The 15,576-nt window shown below is 46.1% G+C and overlaps 1 protein-coding gene across 2 annotated transcripts; it reads right to left on the bottom strand.

Moving 5' to 3' along the window:
- Positions 1-996: 996 nt before the first annotated feature.
- PRDX6 (peroxiredoxin 6) lies at positions 997-15,108 on the bottom strand. Of its 2 annotated transcripts, none has more exons than XM_040407009.1 (5): positions 14,939-15,108; positions 3,791-3,947; positions 3,137-3,283; positions 2,817-2,963; positions 997-1,553 (listed from the first exon to the last, which is right to left on the bottom strand). In XM_040407009.1, the coding sequence occupies exons 1-5, from the start codon at positions 14,959-14,961 to the stop codon at positions 1,422-1,424; spliced, it is 606 nt and encodes a 201-aa protein (XP_040262943.1). In that variant the 5' UTR covers positions 14,962-15,108; the 3' UTR covers positions 997-1,421. The 2 variants fall into 2 exon arrangements, with proteins under 2 accessions (XP_040262943.1, XP_040262944.1); XM_040407010.1 differs by having other exon boundaries at positions 14,943-15,049.
- Between the last annotated feature and the right edge of the window lie 468 nt (positions 15,109-15,576).

Raw genomic sequence — 15,576 nt, forward strand, 5'->3', positions numbered from 1 at the left:
CAATACATAGATACTGTACAGAGTGCTCGCTCCATACAGCATTCAACGTATTATGCAAATTGACATCGGCCATTTCATCCAAAGTCAATCCGCTCATCCCTACCGGCTACCATAAATATAACTTCTGCTTTAGACCAATCCATCATCAATAATTATTGAATGTAAATTTCACATTTACTGTTCAGTAGTTATACGTTTTCTTCCTCCACTACCCACTCATAAATTACCATGGCATCGACCTGTAGTTCTGAGCCTTTGTTAGGTCGAGCATGCTCAGTGTGTTACTACCAGTCCTCTAGCTAAATGTCTTGTGAAACAAAGGGCGTGTTAGTGTGCTGGTGATTACTGCGTAGAGGGGGCGTGACCGGACTGTATATCAGGCAGCCAATCAAACATCACTCATGAACGAGCACAAACTCACAGCAGGCAAGCTAGGGATTGTGGGAGTTGTAGTTTTGTGAGGGCCAATCAGGCGCCATGATTCTGTGTTGCAGACTCACACAGGAGCAAGACAAATCGATTGCAAGGTAAATTGAAACTCTGGTTATAGGTACAGGTATGGGTTCTGGGTGGGTCACTGCTTGCAGCCTTAATGCAGTTTTTCAAAAATTAAGTTACTTTACTGGAATACCCCTTTAAGCTTTTCTGTCTGAATACAGATTGTCCTTAGCAAAGCTGAGTGTTGGTATGGGGATACTTTACATGCACTTCCATAATAAAAAGTAAAAAAAGTTCCCATTATACTCACATTAAAAAAAGTGAACTGACTTCAGAATGAGAATTTCAATTCAGTCAGAATTGTATTTTTATGAGCAGATCGGCAAAAAAAAAAAAAATTATGTAGAAGCCTGGGTTTCACATATGCGGCCCTATTACATCTGTTCAAGGATATCTTTGAAGGCATGAAACAGCTACACATTAAGTAGCCTCGACTCCACAGCCCTGAATCGTGGAGACAGTTCATATTTACTGGATATTCAACAACTCACATCCATGTGTACTTCACAAGAGAATTTATTAAACTATATTGCAGCCAGCTCACAATGATAAAGGTCATCAGGACAAGACTTCTTGCGAAAAACATGTTGCAATTACATTGTAGCGAGAAAGGCACGGTGTTCTTGCCATACGGCTGATGAGGCAAGACCTCCCCCACCCCCAGAGATTTTTTGGGGGATATGAGGGGGCTCAAGTGCAAACATTTGGCAAAAAAAAAAAAAGTTTGGAGCTGGAGAATAATTATTATAAGTGCTTGAAAAATAGAATCCTTCTCATAACAGGGATTAGAGAATTTAAGAGGTGTGCAGTAGAACTTAGCCTCTAATGAGGACTGTGGTGTGATCTGCACTCAGACAGGACATTCCTTTGGTTAGATCACATCTGAAAAAGCACAGGGAAGCCTCTTCCTTGGCAGAAGAAATCTACTTTGGTTGTGCAGTATATCTCAGGTATTTCTTCCCAGAAGGTAAATCTTTGGTTTCAATGCCGCAGGTGAAGATCTTGCTCGCTTCGTCCTCAGGAACATTTGGAGGAACCATAACTCTGTCGCCAGGCTAGTAGAAAGTGGGAAGAAAAGCAGATTAAGTGCATTAGGCTTTGCACACAGGCTGTTGATTTACCAGACAGAGGCTGTTAACTAGGACTTATGTGCCAAAGTTGGGACGTGCGGTGGAAACCCCTTCATGACCAGGTTATCCCAGTGAGAAAGTTTGGTTTTATAATAAAGCTGATCTTAAGTTCTCTCTCACACATACTACGATGGAGGCACTTCATGTGTGTACTGCTATTCCCACAAATATCTGGAGTTCACTTTTTTTTTATTTTTTTTATCTGAAATAAAACACAGCTAAGGCCTCTTTCACACTTGCGTTATCCGGATTCGGCGTGTGCTCCACTTGCCGGAATTACACACCGGATCCGGAAAAACGCAAGTGTACTGAAAGCATTTGAAGACGGAGCCGTCTTCAAAATGCGTTCAGTGTTACTATGGCAGCCAGGACGCTATTAAAGTCCTGGTTGCCATAGTAGGAGCGGGGAGTGGGGGAGTGGTATACTTAGTCCGTGCGGCTCCCGGGGCGCTCCAGAATGACGTCAGAGCGCCCCATGCGCATGGATGACGTGATCCATGCGATCACATGATCCATGCGCTTGGGGCGCCCTGACGTCACTCTGGAGCGCCCAGGGAGCCGCACGGACGGCAAGTATGCTGCTCCCCACTACACTTTACCATGGCTGCCAGGACTTTAGCGTCCCGGCAGCCATGGTAACCATTCAGAAAAAGCTAAATGTCGGGTCCAGCAATGCGCCGAAACGACGTTTAGCTTAAGGCCGGATCCGGATCAATGGGCATTAATTCCGGATCCGGCCAGTCTTAAGGATTTTTGGCCGGAGCAAAAAGCGCAGCATGCTGCGGTATTTTCTCCGGCCAAAAACTGTTCCGTTCCGGAACTGAAGACATCCTGATGCATCCTGAACGGATTTCACTCCATTCAGAATGCATTGGGATAATCCTGATCAGGATTCTTCCGGCATAGAGCCCCGACGACGGAACTCTATGCCGGAAGAAAAGAACGCAGGTGTGAAAGAGCCCTAAAGTATTCAGAAACACCAGAGGAGGTGTCCAACAGTTCATTCACTTCTAAGGGGTTGACCGGGCGCCTTCTATATTTGCCTCCTAGAAATGAGTGCAGCAGTGGACCAAACCAACCTGCATACTACTGCTTCATTCAGAGAAGGGTCTCTGGAATCCCTCAATTTTGGGATAGCATGGGGTAGACTCAGACCACCCCCACAGTCTGTCACTTATCCCCTATTACCTTCCAGTCTACAGGAGTTGCAACATTGTGTTTTGCTGTTAGCAGAAGAGAATCCAAAACCCTCAAGATCTCATCAAAGTTTCTACCGGTGGTTGCTGGATACAAGATTGACAGCTTCATTTTCTTATCTGGGCCAATAATGAACACCTAAAAGAAAAAAGGACCTTAGTCTGTCAATTATATACAGATCCCAACCCATAGTGACATGGAGGTGAAAAAGTGAAGAAATGAAAGGTATGGTTTTTCTTTGTCTACATCACGACCGTCACCCATGTGTCATTGTAGAATCTCATTACCGCTAAATGTAAACAGATACTCACACATCGGGCAGTCACTGGCATCCCATCACTGTCCTTCTCATCAGGATCCAGCATACCCAGTTTTACAGCAAGGTCCCTTTTGGGGTCTGCAATAATTGGAAAGGGTAGAGTCTCGGTGGGCTCATCACAGTTGTAGGAATTTATGTCCTGCAGGAGAAGCCAGACGTAAGCCATATAAGCAATGTCAACTGTTGAGATGGTCATACATTTTAGATAGTGGTTAACCATCTCTACCAACCCTCATCTTTAGAGCTCATACGCACACGAGCGTATCTGCTTTGCAGTCCGCAAATCGCGGATTTGAAAAACACAGATCCCGGCCATGTGCATGCCACCATTCCTGTCTTCTGCCTTACACAGCAAGGTACAGATAGTGGACTTCTACAACACCTGATATAGTAGCATGGAATGAACATCCTATTGGCCACATCTGCCACCTGCAAACTATGCGGCCATACAGTACTCACCATCTCCATGAATAGAAGGCAGTTGATCACATCTTCTGGAACACAGGAGGCATCATGCATGTCAAGGACTGATGAGGGGGAGCCATGGCCACTAACCGTTCCCAGTCTACTTATCTACCTTTCATCCTTACAAGCTCGAAATATTCTAGGATTTCCTCATCACAGCAAAGACCTGCTCAGCATTTACCTTGCTCCAGCCCAGGTGATCCGGCACAGAATCTATGGACAGAGCAATCATGCGGACATTTCTTTTTGCGAATTCTGGTTCCAACTTCACTGCTCTTCCCAGCTCTGTGGTACACACTGGCGTATAATCTCTTGGATGTGAGAAAAGAATACCCCATCTGAAAAAATAAAAATTCCATATGAACCGGGAGCAACTTAACCCAAAGCCAGCCTGTGAAAAAACAGAATGTAGTATTCCGTAACTGGAGAAGATAATTTGCCACCCCACGAACGGCACAAGTAGACGTATCTGCAGAGGTAATCTGGCCATAGACTGCCAATAACCCCCTATTCTACTAAGGGCATGTACACATGTAGCGGTAGAAATGTGAATATTGCAATGTGGGGCTTACAGGTGAAAAACCACTAACGCATCAAAACCAGGTCTGGGTTTTTCCAGTGCACCTACGTGTGAACGCACCAAGTGTGTGTGCACTCAACGCCAAGGACACAGATCCTGTACAACGCAATCATAGTTCAGGATTACAGGTTCTTTTCACCATTAATTTTTTTCTGGCAGAAGATCTAAAAAACTGAATTAGGCTACTTTCACATTAGCGTTTTTGCAGATCCGTTACAATACAACTGCAGACATCCCAACCTGCAAAAACTCATTTCAGGGAGGTTTTTTTTTTTTTTTTTTTCACAAACTTATTACATTTACCAAACCTATGTAGTATCTGCACACTTTGCTCTATGGTGTGGAGGACTGGGCTCATTACCCTGCCCCAAATTATCATATTAATGTATATGATTAAAGGGATTCTGTCACCACCTTTAGGCCCTGTGAGCTAAACATCTGCTCTCGTCCAGGGCAGCATTCTGATTTATAAGGTGGCCTTATAAAAGCTATTTGTGGCTTTATTCTGCGGAGAAACAGGTTTTACTAACCTGTCAATCATTGAATTAAGGTGCCCAAGCAGGGGAGGTCTGTGGATGCATAGTGCCCGGCCACACGCATCGCCATTCGTGCCCACCGCCGCCTTCTACTCCTCAGTGCCGCCTCTCCCTCCCTCCCCTCCCGCTTTGAGATCCCGCGCGTGCGCACAGGCTCAGCCTGATGTGCCGTTGCGGACTGCTGGCATCGGCTTCTTCTTGCACTGTGCGCACGCGCCGAGAAGGGGACACTGCTACAGGTTGCCGGAAAGGTTTACTGCGAGTAAACTAGAGATGGGAAGTCCGGATCTTTCACATGAATCGGTTCATTCGCTGAGCTGACAAAAAGAAAGTGAACCGAAGCTTAGGTTGCGCAATGCGCATGCGCGGATACTTCGATTAACTTGCTGATCGCTGAGTCGGCTCTTGGTCTGAGTCAGGAAGTTTATTCTTTAAAACCCTGTGTGTAATTATCTACCCCACTGTAGGAAAAAAACAAGCATCCAGGAGGGGGTGAATTTAACACTGGGGTAAATAATATAATTAAAATGGAGGGTAAATGTATTTTAAAAAAAATACATCTCTCTCTCAATAGTTATATAGCTACTGAATGAGACAGAAGGAGGGATGCCTTTAATATATATCTCCTTGAGAAGCCAATTTGACCCTAAAGGGTTAATTCAATCTGTAATCTAAACTCTGTGTCCTGTCACTTCTCTTATCTCTCTGCTCTGCTGTCAGTAAACCTTTCCGGGATATATTGTCTCACATGCGGGCGTCAGGGAGCCGCTATCTAATAGCGGGAGACTCTCTGAACGTCCGGGAGACTGGAGATCCCTGCAACCGCATGCCTCAGTTATGAACAGAGCTAGTTGTATTATGTCTTCTATAGCCATGACGGATCAGTCATGACCACCACTGCAAGTCAATGGGGGACAGATCAGTTTTCCATTGTGTCAGAGAAAATAGATCCGTCCCCATTGACTTACATTGTGTGCCAGGACGGATCCGTTTTGCCATCCGCCTGATGCTGCCGGCAGCGTACTGGTGTCCTCCTCCAGAGCGGAATGGAGACTGATCGGAGGCAAACTGATGCATTCTGAGCGGATCCGTTTCCATTCAGAATGCATTAGGGCAAAACTGATCCGTTTTGGACTGCTGGTGAGAGCCCTGAACGGATCTCACAAACGGAAAGCCAAAACGCCAGTGTGAAAGTAGCCTAAAATGGATCAGTTTTGTCCCCATATATTGTCAGTAGGGACAAAACTGATCAGGATGCATTCCGTTGCGTTTTTGGACCGGACACAAAACAGCTTACTTACAATGACTTTCATACCAGATCTGGTTTGTTCAGTTTAGATTTAATACAAACGGATCAGGCCAAAATGAATGCATCCGGATTAAATGGCACAGATCCGTTTAATTTTGATTTTGAGATCCTCAGCCAGATCTCAAAACTGGAAAGCCACCACGCAAGTGTGAAACAGGCCTAAACTAAGATCACGTGTAGTACCTGGATTTAATCAGGTCAGAATGCCATTGTGCGGAAAGGCCCTCCACACGCTGGCAGGCTTCTTCAAGGCGGCCTCCAGTATCTCCTGGAACACCATGATATCCTCTACAAGCAATACTTCACGGGGAGAATATCTCTAAAAGTAAGACGCGTGTTGGATCCAGCTGTGTGTATGAACCAAAATGCTCGATATTGTGCTACAGCGGTGGCGGTCAGATCTGGCACAATTACTCAAAGGGGAAAACGTACTACACATGGCATTAGATTAGAACCAGATCCAGACTGACTAATGTCCTGTCTAAAGCAGGGGTGTGAAGTTGGCAAGCTCCACCGCCCTGGTATAAAGTCCACATGTGGGTCCGCTCTGGCGGTGCAGACAGTTCTACTTTAGAGCAAAACTCTGGAAGCACCAAACCGACTTCCCAACCAAGATTTATACTGAGAAGCTCGGTTATTAAAGCACCTAGGCCGTGTCGGTCTACACTGGGTGCTCTGCATGCTCCTGACAGTCTTTCAGAAATACTGCAGCTAACAGGGTTAATCCTCTGTTCTTGCTTGGCAAGCGTATTTGGGCACCATGCCATATAGTCACTGCCATCAGCAGTGGGTGCCAACAGTAACATACAGACGACACCCTGCTGTAACAGCAGAGATTGGCTCTAGCCCCGATACTGGACATTTAACCCCTTAGATGCCAGTCAGAAGAGACTGGCATCTAAGGAGTTTACAAAGGGACGCAGATCACAGGTTCCCAATTGTTGCTATGCAGTCAGAGGCAGGGTCCGATAGAGCCAAGTGTCATTGTACAAGTACAATACTCCGCAATAGAGGACTATTGTTATTTTTGCACCAAAGGGCGAACCACTGTTTCTTACATGTCCCCAAGTAGGACTTGGCAATATCATGTGTACCCTAAAGCGGTACCAATAAAAACCACAATCCCATTCCACAAAAAACAAGCCTTCACACTGCTATGTTGACAGAATAAAAAATGTTATGGGGCGTAGATATGGCAATACAAAAAAAAAAAAAAGTAATATATACACATTTAGTATATTCATGAACCCACAGAATAAATAATTTACACAGTCATATCTAGCTACATTGACAGAAAAATAAGTTATGGACACGAGAACATGGCTATGCAAAAAATTAAAGCCAATTTGATAGTAAAGTCAATTTATGATGCAAAAGTAGTAAAATATGGAGAAAAAAAAAAATTATAATTTATCAACCTGCAGAATAAAGTTATTGTTTAGGCCTCATGCACACAACCATTTCGCATTAATTCCTGTAAAACACCTAAAGTGTTAACTTCCTAAATGCCATTTTGAATACTTTAAAGGTGCAATTTTTTTAATTGGGCGATTCATGAGGGGTTCTAATATATAGACTCCTCAAAGCCACTTCAGAACGGAATAAAATTGCTGCTAAACCTGCAACACTTGTGCCGTTTTTGTTCCATTCCGCGGCCCCACAAAAAAAAAAAAGAGCCTGTCCTATTCTTGTCTGCAATTGTGGATAATAGGCATTTTCTATATAGCGCTGGCCATATGTGGTCTGCAAAACACTTACACTTAAGGGAGCATTCGCACAACTAACTGCCCTCTTTTTTTGCTAATGTGTAGGGACAGTGACCGGGAACATTTTTCAAATATACTTTTATTTAGGGAAAATGTTTATGGTACAAAACTTGAACTTCCACTTTAACTTCTCAAAAAAATAAAACCGCCACTGAACAATGATGCCAACATGAAGTGGACATATGGTAAATATTAATCGGACACCCCCTGATCCTAGTGCCACCTCTGGCCCTTGAAGTCCTTAGAGCAGGGAACCTCCATGTCTCTCATCTGTAGGCACAGGAAGAACATTGAAGGGTGGAGGGACCTTTTTAACCAGTTTCCTGTCCCAAAAAAGGTAAAAGGGGAACAACCTCCTTTCATGAGGAAAATAGCTTTAAGCACATAAAATTCAGCCCTTCCAACAGAGCAGGTCTGTGGTGTAATGGTAATTTTTCTGCCTGCCATACAGAGGTCTGGGGTTCAAATCCTGATGAAGACCTGTTAAACAAGTTTAGTAAAATGCTATATGCTGAAGTAGGCCCTCTCCCCAACCCAGCTTCATTAGTATTTACTATACTGAAGCCAATACTAATGAGGCTGCCCGGCCCTGTTTGGATGTGCAAGCTGGCATGGGAAAGACCTGATGCTACAGGATGTAATCACAGGGTGTGGGTCACAGATCGCAATCACGATGGAGGAACCAAAATGCATTTACAACTTCACCTGATTTATATAATGCAGTTCTTTACTTTGTGTAACTGGAAAACCCCTTTAAAAGGTCAAAAATGGCTTCATCTTAAAGGGTTTCTGTCACCTGAAAATGGGTATTAAGCTGACTGACGTTAGCGATGTGCTAATGTCAGCTGAACATAACTGTATTAGTGCCATCTCACTGCCTAAAGACTGAGAAAAACTAACCTTTATAATATGCTAATTAGCCTCTAGGAGCAGGGGGGTTGAGACTCCGTTTGCCCAACCTCTTTTTACGCTCTTCTCTTGACTGACAGGGCCAGGGCAGCGCTGATCTCCTCCCGCCAGCCGTGTAAATCTCGCGCCGTTCAGTATTCGGTGCAGGCTTCCTCACTGCACCTGCACCGAATACCGCGAGATTTACACTGCAGACACGGCCGGCGGGAGGAGAGCAGCGCTGCCTGGCCCTGTCAATCAAGAGAAGGGCGTAAAGAGGTTGGGCAAACGGAGTCTCAACCACCCCCCACTCCTAGAGGCTAATTAGCATATTATAAAAGTTAGTTTTTCTCAAAGTCTTCAGGCAGTGAGATGGCACTAATACAGTTATGTTCAGCGGACATTAGCACATCGCTCATGTCAGCCAGCTTAATACCCATTTTCAGGTGACAGAAACCCTTTAAAGGGGTTGTCTCATTTCAGCAAATGGCATGTATCATGTAGAGAAAGTTACTACAAGGCACTTACTGTCATTGTCCATGTCGCCTCCTTTGCTGGATTCATTTTTCCATCACATTATACACTGCTCACTTCCACCCTACAATCCAGGGGTGGTCGTGCTTGCACACTATAGGAAAAGGTAGTGTCTCTGGTCACCAGGACAGTGGGAATGTGCATATAGGCCGGTGCCATTTCCTATAGTGTGCAAGCACGACCAACACTGGATCCTCTAGATCCCATCCTTGGATATGAGGAGACCCAAGCAGACATCAAAAGGGGCAGACTGGGAACTAAGTGACCCTGGAAAAAAACTAAAAGTGGCCACATGTTGCAAGTGGGTCCAAACTGACAGAAGGCTGGGAAACAGGGCCAGCAATACCGCTGTGCAGCACAAAATACTGCTTCAGCAGAACCAAGTACTACAATGTAACAATATACTGCCCCAGCAGAACCAGATACCACAGTGCAGCACAAATACTGCTGCCCGTGCCACAGTATGAAACCATCATCCTGAGAACAGTAATACAGTTAGCTTCTGGAGGGCACCTGCATTGGCTCTGTACCTGATGCTCCTACATTTAGGCCCCTTTCACACGGGCGAGTATTCCGCGCGGATGCATGAGTTGAACGCATTGCACCCGCACTGAATACCGACCCATTCATTTCTATGGGGCTGTTCACATGAGCGGTGATTTTCAAGCATCACTTGTGCGTTGCGTGAAAATCGCAGCATGCTCTATATTCTGCGTTTTTCACGCAACGCAGGCCCCATAGAAGTGAATGGGGTTGCGTGAAAATCGCAAGCATCCGCAAGCAAGTGCGGATGCAGTGCGATTTTCACGCACGGTTGCTAGGAGACGATCAGGATGGAGACCCGATCATTATTATTTTCCCTTATAACATGGTTATAAGGGAAAAAAGCATTCTGAATACAGAATGCATAGTAAACTAGCGCTGGAGGGGTTAAAAAATAATAATTTAACTCCCCTTAGTCCACTTAATCGCGTAGCCCGGCATCTCCTTCTGTCTCCTTTGCTGAACAGGACCTGTGGTGAGCATTAATTACAGGTAAAGGACCTTTGGTGACGTCACTCCGGTCATCACATGATCTTTTACCATGGTGATGGATCATGTGATGACCGGAGTGACATCACCAAAGGTCCTTTACCTGTAATTTATGCTCACCACCGGTCCTGTTCAGCAAAGGAGACAGAAGGAGAAGCCGGGCAGCGCGATCAAGTGGACTAAGGCAAGTTAAATTATTATTTTTTTAACCCCTCCAGCGCTAGTTTACTATGCATTCTGTATTCAGAATGCTATTTTCCCTTATAACTATGTTATAAGGGGAAATAATACAATCTACAGAACACCGATCCCAAGCCCGAACTTCTGTGAAGAAGTTCAGGTTTGGGTACCAAACATGCGCGATTTTTCTCACGCGAGTGCAAAACGCATTACAATGTTTTGCACTCGCGCAGAAAATCACAGGTGTTCCCGCAACGCACCAGCACATTTTCCCGCAACGCCCGTGTGAACCCAGCCTTAGGGTACTTTCACACTAGCGTTATTCTTTTCCGGCATAGAGTTCCGTCACAGGGGCTCTATACCAGAAAAGAACTGATCAGGCATATCCCATGCATTCTGAATGGAGAGCATTCCGTTCAGGATGCATCAGGATGTCTTCAGTTCAGTCTTTTTGACTAATCAGGACAGAGATAATACCGCAGCATGCTACGTTTTTATCTCCGGGCAAAAATAAAAATAATTAACACTTGCCTAAATGCCGGATCCAGCATTTTTTCCCCATAGGAATGTATTAGGGCCGGATCTGGCATTCAAAATACCGGAATGCCGGATCCGTCCTTCCAGGCTGCGCATGCGCAAAACAGAAACATAAGTGGAAAAAAAAAATCCGGATCCGTTTTCCCGGATGACACCGGAAAGACAGATCTGGCATTTCAATGCATTCGTAAGACGGATCAGGATCCTGATCAGTCTTACAAATGCAATCAGTTAGCATACTTTGACGGATCCTGCGGGCAGATCCGGCGATGGAACTGCTTGCCGGATCATTCTGCCGCAAGTGTGAAAGTAGCCTAATTAATCCTGAGACCATCAGATCTTTATGTATCCGTCTGCCAGGCAAGAGAAGGGTTTGGGTGGCCCCCTGGGCATCAGCCCAATGGGAAATTTCCCTGTAGGGTCTATGGCCCGTCTGCCCATGGATATCAACCAAACAATCCCATTGCTCCAGGACCTGTCTGACCGGATTCTGCATACATCGACCCAGCCAAGTTACAGCGAGGCACAGACGCAGAATAAAGAGTTGACAAAGAAAAGAAAGGAAATTCCTCCTCCTTTGGATTGTGTAACAGGTTACATAAGAGCAGTCTGCCAACACACATTACCCAAATACCACTGCGGTCCTGGTATTACTAGGAAGCTTCCACTTCATGCCTGTGATCCACACATACAAGGCCCCAAGTCATCAGCCACTGCACCCGAGGCACAAGAATTGCAGATGACCATGAAGAAAGCAGAAACGTATTCCCTTGTGTGCCATAGTTCTGGGTATAGAGTAATAGAAAAGCATGGCTGCGTCCTTCCAGGAACAGCGCCACACAAGGGTCGTGTCTACAACTGCAGCTCAACTCTACTGAAGACAATGGGGGTCAATGATGCCACCAGTCTCTAGTGTTTAAAAAGTGGCTTTTTTTTTAGGGCCAATGTGCCTGAATTTAAGTGCTTAAGAACCTTAAAACGCCATGACCCAAAATATGGCTGAGCTGCAATACCACGTACAACTTGTGGACAGATGTGGTGCCATCTTTGAAAGGGATGCACTTGTAAAAAACCGCAGCACTCTCCAGTCTTTATTCTCTCAAAGGTTTATTCACCAACACTATGCAACGTTTCAACCTGTGGGGTCTTTATCAAGCGAGGCTTGATAAAGACCCCACAGGTCGAAACGTCGCATAGTGTTGGTGAATAAACCTTTGAGAGAATAAAGACTGGAGAGTGCTGCGGTTTTTTACAAGTGCATCTAAAGTTGGGGGAGTTGGAGACTGACTTCCGACACGGCGGGCACCACCACAATAAGGAACGGTATTTACCCCCGTTTTCCGTTGTGCTGCTACACTTTGTTTTTTTCTATCTTTGGAAGGGACTAGCCTGACATGTGTCACACAACTTATCTGCCACTTTCTGTTGCGTGACCACTTTAGAGCAGTAAAAAAAAACATGTTGCAGGCGAGACTCGTGTCATGTGGAGTAAAAGTTACACGCAACTCGTGGCACAAAATCCATCAGGTCTGGATATTTTGTGACTTCCGTGTCACAGTATATTGTGTATAACGCTGCAACACCATGGACAATCACTAGTTCTAACGTCGCTCAAAAGATGGCGTCGTGTAGCCCCCAACATTAAACCACGCACTTGCGCCTCCCCTGGGACCCTGCAGGAGCTGCGCTGTCTCCTGGGCTTTAGTGCCTACTGGAGGCCTCTCCTTTTCATTAGGGCTCATGAACAAACGTATTTTCTTTCCGTGTCAGTTTTCCCATATGCAGAACCACTCTTTTCAATGGGTCCACAAAAAAAAAAAAAAAAGTGAGCATGCCCGTTCTGCAAACAAATAGAACATGTCCTATTGTCCGCATTACAGACAAGGATAAGACTGTTCTATTAGGGGCCAGCCGTTCCGTAAAATAAAGAATACACACGGACATCTGTATTTTTTGCGGATCTGTTTTTTGCAGACCGTAAATACATACAGTTGTGTGCATGAGCCCTTAAAGGGGTTTTCCCCCCCAAGGATAGGTCATTAGTATCTGATCGTTGGGGGTCCGACAACCAAGACCTGACAATCAGCTGCTTGAGAAAGTACTGGCGCTCTCAGTAGCATTGCATCCTACTCCAGCTTTCCCTAAGCCGTGTGATGACATGTTCACCGGTCACCTCGCCTCGGCACAGCTCATCCCTATTGAAGTGAATGGGGCTGAGCTGCAATACAATGTATGGCGCTGTGCTTGGCGAGCAGGGAAAAGGCCGCAGCTCTGAGGAGTGCCGATGCCTTCTCAAACATCTGATCGGCGGGGTTCCAGGGTCTCAGACCCCCATCGATCGGATACCGATGACCTGTCCATCAGTAGAAATGTCTAGAAAAAACCCTTTAAGTGACATTACCTCTAAATTTTTACAAGGACAGTTCTCTAATGAAGTGTCTTACAAAGAACCTTACATTAAAGGGGTATTCTAATCTTAGACAATGAGGGCATATCGCTAGGCTATGCCCCCATTGTCTGATAAGTGCTGGTCCCACCACTGGGACCCACACCTATATCGAGAATGGAGCAGGGAGTGCTGTGGCTGGAGGACCCCAGATTTCCCAGGGTCCATCCACCACCAAGCGCTAATCCCCACCTCTTCCATAGAAGGCCCCATAGAAATAACTAGAGGGCTGCTGCGCATGCGCAGTGCGCTCTCCTTCACTTTTGGGGCTCCACTCCCGATATAGGTGCGGGTCCCAGCGGTGGGACCCCGCACATATAAGACAATGGGGGCATATCCTAGCGATATGCCCCCATTGTCTGAGATGAGAAAACCCCCTTTAACGAGTACCGTAAGTAGATGAGGAGTTAAAATAATTTCCCCCCTATAAAGGTTATACCTTTTTGAGACAAATTGCTAGGATATGCCATCAATGTCAGATACAGAAGGGGCAGGTCTCACCTTAGACTCGCTCCCATCTCCAGAATGGGTCCCACTGCACATGCGCAGTATGCTCTCCATTCACTTCTATGGGAATCCCATAGCAGTGAAGGGAGAGCAAACTGTGCAAGCAGTGGCGTAGCTAGAAATGACTGGGCCCCACAGCACATTTTTGAATGGGGGGCCCCCCTCCCCCAGTAATTTTTTAGCAACCCCTTCCTTTCATGCCACCCCCATTCCTGTGGCTAGTAAAGATCGCTCTCGCAGACCAGGGCCGGCAGCTGTTCCATCCGTTATATACACGGTCTATAATTTAATTGTATAATACTGTTGAGGGCCCTGACCAAATCCTTTAGTCGTCCTCCTCCTCCTGGATGGGCGCCAAACCAGCCGCTTCCCCTACAGCTACCACCCTGTGCACCAGCATAGCCACCCTCTATACACCTGTATGGACCTGCCAGTGATAGCCAAGCCAGCGCTCTGCTATTTTGAGAACTCCCATAGAAGTGAATGAACAGCAGTCGAGCTTGCGCAGTATGCTCTCCATTCACCCAAATGCACTTGCTCAGCTATTTTTTGGAAGTCCTATAGAAGTGAATGGAGAGTACGCTGCTCATGCACAGTGCACTGCCCTTGGCTTTGGGGGCCCCATTATGGAGATAGGAGCAGGCAAGAGGGGAGACCTGCCCCTATCCAAACCTATCCTAGCCATATGCCATCAGGGTCCCATAAATAGTTAAAAGGGAGTCTGTCACCTTTCTAATCGGGGAAAAACTTTTATGCAAATATTTTCAGTGCACCAGGTGGGAGACTGGCACCCAGCCTAGAGGCCCATCTACATGGTGCGTTAAGTAATCATACCCAGCAGGTGCGGTTTCCATTGTACATAACACTACTACCCACACCCTAGTACCGTGAACAGAAGGACAAGCCATCCAAAACTTCTCCCCCTTAGGTACTGCGCCTAAAAACCGCATGAGAAACGCGCCCCCTCAGCATCCACCACGTGTCACGACCCATTAACCCGTTCTCACCACACACTTACGAGTCTCCCAGGAACTCATGGAAGCGGATTTTGCCGATGGTTGTATCGGCCTCGAAATCCGGAAAGGGCTCGCCGAGCATCAGGCCGGGCATGGTGAAGACAGGTCAGGGTGACAGCGGGCAGCCAAGTGTATTAGTGTAGACGGAGGGGAGGAGGCGGCGTATATATAGAGATGGGCGTGTATTTATGCAAATTAGACGGCGGTGTTTTTTTTTTTTTTTTTTTTTTTTTAATAGGCTTATCAGTGTGGGCGTGGTTCTACTGCTATTGGCAATAGCGATGATTGGCTGGTGGAGACGCGGGCAGACGGGCGCTGACGTCACGCGCTGCTGTCCGTGCGGCTCTGAGGTGGTCTGGTCCAGTGGGACAGGATGTCATCCCCCGAGTGATGGAGGCTCGTCTGGAACAACATGGGTCTCATTGTATTCATTTGGGAGCAGCTGCTTGGTAATGGGTGTGCCGCCAGGGGACAGGTTGATGAAAACGCTGGTCAGGCTGTGTTCACACATGGCAGGTGTCCTTGAACCCCTTACTGACTAAGCGTTTTTCTTCCTTTTTTCATCTTGGCCTTTCAAGAGTTATATTTTTTTCTATGTAGCTGTAGGTTGGCTTGTTCTTTGCGGGACAGGTTATA

Source organism: Bufo bufo, chromosome 9 (genome assembly GCF_905171765.1).
Source record: "Bufo bufo chromosome 9, aBufBuf1.1, whole genome shotgun sequence".
Lineage (NCBI taxonomy): Eukaryota > Metazoa > Chordata > Amphibia > Anura > Bufonidae > Bufo > Bufo bufo.